The 4,419-nt window shown below is 31.9% G+C and overlaps 1 protein-coding gene across 1 annotated transcript; it reads right to left on the minus strand.

Annotated features, from left to right (window-relative positions):
* Window positions 1-3,002: 3,002 nt before the first annotated feature.
* LOC149662752 (uncharacterized) lies at window positions 3,003-4,138 on the minus strand. The gene is made up of 2 exons (XM_089842297.1): window positions 3,671-4,138; window positions 3,003-3,014 (listed from the first exon to the last, which is right to left on the minus strand). The coding sequence occupies exons 1-2, from the start codon at window positions 4,136-4,138 to the stop codon at window positions 3,003-3,005; spliced, it is 480 nt and encodes a 159-aa protein (XP_089698423.1).
* Window positions 4,139-4,419: the final 281 nt, after the last annotated feature.

The raw sequence follows: 4,419 nt of genomic DNA on the forward strand, positions 1-4,419 counted from the left end.
GCATCTCTCTCACGTCGGCAGCCGGCGCGTTCCTCTCGCGTCTTGCTTAGTCAGGGCAGGGAGGAGGGAACTTTGTTCGAGGCTAGTCTCGCGTTTCCATGGTAGCGCGCCTATACAATGCCGAGAATTGAAATCTCTTGGCGGGAAATTCGCGAATGGTAGATAGGCAGTTTAAAACGGGTAGCGCTACAATTATAAAATACGTCGCGTTTTTAGCATTAGAAGGTTTACAAAATTATTTTAGGAATTGTACTCGTCGGAAAGTCTGAAATATAATAAAAACTAAACACATTTTTAAAGTAAGAGATATTTGATTTGTAAACCAAAAGAAATTAATACCGTAGTCTCTGGAGAGTGTATCAGGGAAACCTCTGTAACTAAGCAAGTTTATGATATTACCATCTCTGTAAGTGTTCGAATTAAATAAATATATATTTATATTGTAAGTTAATTAAATTAACTTGCAAGTGCTTCTAGACAGACACATTTTTGAGGTTAACCATACCTGTACATTTAATTTGGGAATTTAGGTTTTGGAATTAGATAAGCTAAACTTTAAGCGCGTTACAATTTTGGACAAACAAAAACGATAATTTGATGTTTAATTTTAGTATTGGCATTCGCAATAAAATCTTTCTATTAACGTTTGATTACTCAAATAATCCTAATAATAAATTTTACGAAGCACAAGCACTTTCTAAGGTTCTTTTCACTTTTCAGTAACAAATTTTGACAATGAAAAATTATCATTTCAAGTTTAAATTTGCCTAAAAAGGATAATGATAATTTGTTTAATTAACTCTTAATTGGATTCTTTTCAGTTACATATTTTCCAAAGACAAAATATCGTTTCAAGTTTAAATTTACCTATAAACGTTAATGATAATTTATTTAATAACTTCTTAATTTTAACTAAAAAGAGTAATCAATTACTAATCATCACTTATGATCACTAACTTTAAGAAAAAAAGTTCAATATTATTTTTATAAACGTAATCAAAATAAGCACTGTTAACATGATAATTAAAAACCTAATACTACAACTTCACATTAAGTAATGAGTTTAGAAATAAATGTACATGTTTCTCTCACTAGAAGGAAAACCATTATCTAGACATCAAGAAACAATATCAATATCATCATCCCATTCGTAAACGCAACAGTTATGAACCAAACTTCAAAATTTGCAAAAAAATATCTTCGAACTCACTTCCTTGCTGATTGCAGACGCTTTTCTATGCCTAGCAGCCTACCGGCGTTTCCCTATTGTAGCGTCATCTACGTACACTACTATTTTAGCAATTTGGAAGAAATAATTATTCATTGTTAACTATCTATTAAATTTAGTTTTTTAATTGTAAATTTTATGTATGAGCAAAACAGTTTAAAATTACTTTGGCATATGTATTAAAATTAGGCCGACATGATGGCGCTAAATAGAGCCTAGATCTGACTTAGATAACCAGCCTTCATTCCGACTCTCAGAGCATTCCACCCCCATTTTTCCTTATAACTACACCCCCAGTTCAAAGAATTCGATTTACATGTATAAGCGCGACTTTTGAAGAAAATTCGAAGGAACCGAAAATTAACATTAAGTTTTATGGGAGGAGGTAGGTATTTTTGCCAGATCCTTTCTTTGACCTATTGATTCAAATGACCTTAAATTGTAGTGAGACGTGTGTTTCAATGTGTTTTATTATACTAAGAAAGATTAAAGCTTTTTTGTGTAAAAATTATTTCCAAGGCCAAACTGATGATATCTTCGGATCTACTGATCCAAATGTCCTGAAATTTCACCCTGAGGTGTGTTACAATCTATTCTATTATATTAAATAGGATAAATATTTGAATAAAAATGAATTTCTAATGTAAATATTGTAAATTCAGAATTTCTAATGTAAAAATTGTAAATTCAGTATTTAATCCACAATTCAGTACTTACAACCATTTTCCAAGAAAGAAACCCATCCCCATCCTTGTCCAAAACAGGCCTTTTAGAGAGTAATAGATTATAAAACCAAGACCTCTTGAACCAATATTCTTAGATTTGTAAACGTGCCGAGGGGCAGGTCTCGCGAAACCTGATCAGTTGAATAACACATATAATGAGAACGTTCTGCGTTCGTTACCAAATGATACTGATAAAAAATTATTGCATTAAAATGTAAGGTCTCCCTCGCAAGAAGCTTCAGAATGTCATCGAAAAAGTAGAGTATCGCTGAGAGGAAGCTTTTTTCTTCTTGGACCTGCTTGACAACTAAGTATAATATATATACTTCTGGTATAATTTAAAACTATATCTCAAGTAAATCCTGGTTTTTTTACCAACAGTAACTGATATTGTGATACTTTTCCCCCACCCTTTCAGTTAGTTTCTTAATAATGATTTTTCTACTCTTCATTGTTTTTCAAAATATGTAATATTTCCAATAAATACAGTTTTGAACTAAAATTGCGTTAACATAGTAACGTTTACTTGGTAGAAACACAAGGGCTTTTCTGAACTTTCCCATTTAGATGTGTTGTAAGCTTTATGGCCTGTAATTTGGTTTAGTTACAGGATTTTTAGTGCCATGTGTAAGCGACATGTTTAATCTTGGAAAGGGCCTGAAAGTACTAAATTTATCATTTTGACAAAACTAATTAATTTGAAAGTTTTTAACCATTTTTAGATATAATAGATAGTAGCACATCTCTCATTAAAGTTTCATTACATTTGGACCATTAGACCTAAATATATTGTGGATTGAATACTGAATTTACAATTTTGGCATTGGATATTATTTATCAACAAGACGAAAAAAATGATACTTGAACTTCATATCACATTATTTGTGTTTTTGCTTTTGCGCTTCGAGTTGCAAAACTATTGGCCTGACCCTTGCTGGCAGGCTGGCTGGGTGCCTTTCCGCCCTTTTTCGCGCGCGGAATTAGATTTAAATTTATTAATAGCATTTAGAACCATACTTATGTGGCTTTGCAACGTCAACGTATTTTATTTATTTAAGAAACTATTAAGATTAGTCATGGTAAGTAATTGACTACACTTATTATAAGTTAAAACAACAGATAATTAAATAAATTATTAAGAACGCTTACAGGCAAATTTAAACTTCAAATAATAAGTTTGGTTTGTCAAAAATTGTATGTGAAAAGAACCTTACAAACTGCCTGGTCCAATTTATTATTAAGGGTTATTTGAGTAATCAGACGTTAATAGAACGATTTTGTTGCGAATACTAATGCTTATAATTTAATCTACAAATTATCATGTTTGTTTATAAAAAATTGTAACTGAAAATAACCGTTGAAACTGCTTTGTCGAAACTATCATTGAGTTTATCAAACCGCACTAGAAAGATTTTATTGTGAATACTAATTCAAAAATAGTTTGTATAGTATAAAACAACTGTAATTGTTTTTGTTAAAGAATTTATTTTAAGTTCAATGATTATATTAAACCAAAGTCATACTAAATTGATTTTGTTCACAATCGAAAGGATATTTGATAAAGAAAAAGAGAATACCGCCAAAAATGTTTGCCGGAATCACACCAGTTCTAGCCAAAAGAGGGCGCGCAAAGCATAATATGGCCGGGGCCATCTTGTTTACAAATTAAACATTTGGTTAGCTGTCTACATTTTAAGATCCAAAAAGTTTCTCTAACCTGAGCTAAAGTATCGCTAAGTCCGGAATGTTGAACTTGAATATGAGACAAGGTGATTTGAAGCTCGGAAAATTTATGTTTATACGGAAGCACGATAGGGTGTTTCTCTGCGTAACTAAAGTTCGATTTTTGTAATCTTCCTCCGATGCGTATTACACCGTTTTCGTCTAAGAATGGATACAGATTTTTCAATTCGGAATTTTTGCCGATTTCTTCTTTTTCTTTCAAGATTTTAATTTCTTCCGAAAAGGTTTCGGCTTGAGTTCGTTTAATCCAATATAATTTGGCCTTATTTAGTTCTTCTACTGAAAGCGTATCTTTTAATGGTTCTTCTCGTTTAATTTTTCTTCGTATGTTTTCTGTAAATCTTATTATCCAAGCTGTCTTTCTATAGAGATTATTAAGACTGCTAAAGTTATTTATATCTAAAAGTGTCTCATCTAACTGAACAACGCAACTGGCTAACATAACTTCTGTTTTTCTGGCTTCTTGTAAATATACAGGATTTCGGTTTTCTTCTAAATCCTTCTCTTAATTAGGCCATTCCGTTTTCGTCATTAGCAACCAATTTGGACCACACCACCAATTGTGGTTGTCAATTAATTTATTTATGGATATACCTCGACTTAACATATCGGCGGGGTTTTCCTTTCCCTTAACATGACAATTTTTGAATTTCTGAAACCCGATTCTGAACAAATGGTTTCCATTTGCGGCCTGAACCCTATATCCAACACAAAGCATCCCAT

Source organism: Phalangium opilio, unplaced genomic scaffold (assembly GCF_054372755.1).
Source record: "Phalangium opilio isolate 3A_F unplaced genomic scaffold, DU_Popi_V2 ptg000063l_1, whole genome shotgun sequence".
Classification (NCBI taxonomy): Eukaryota; Metazoa; Arthropoda; class Arachnida; order Opiliones; family Phalangiidae; genus Phalangium; species Phalangium opilio.

What these genes read in the sequence shown, in the direction of transcription:
- LOC149662752 (XM_089842297.1), bottom strand. Translation starts at nt 4,138, where the DNA reads ATGTTAGCCAGTTGCGTTGTTCAGTTAGATGAGACACTTTTAGATATA.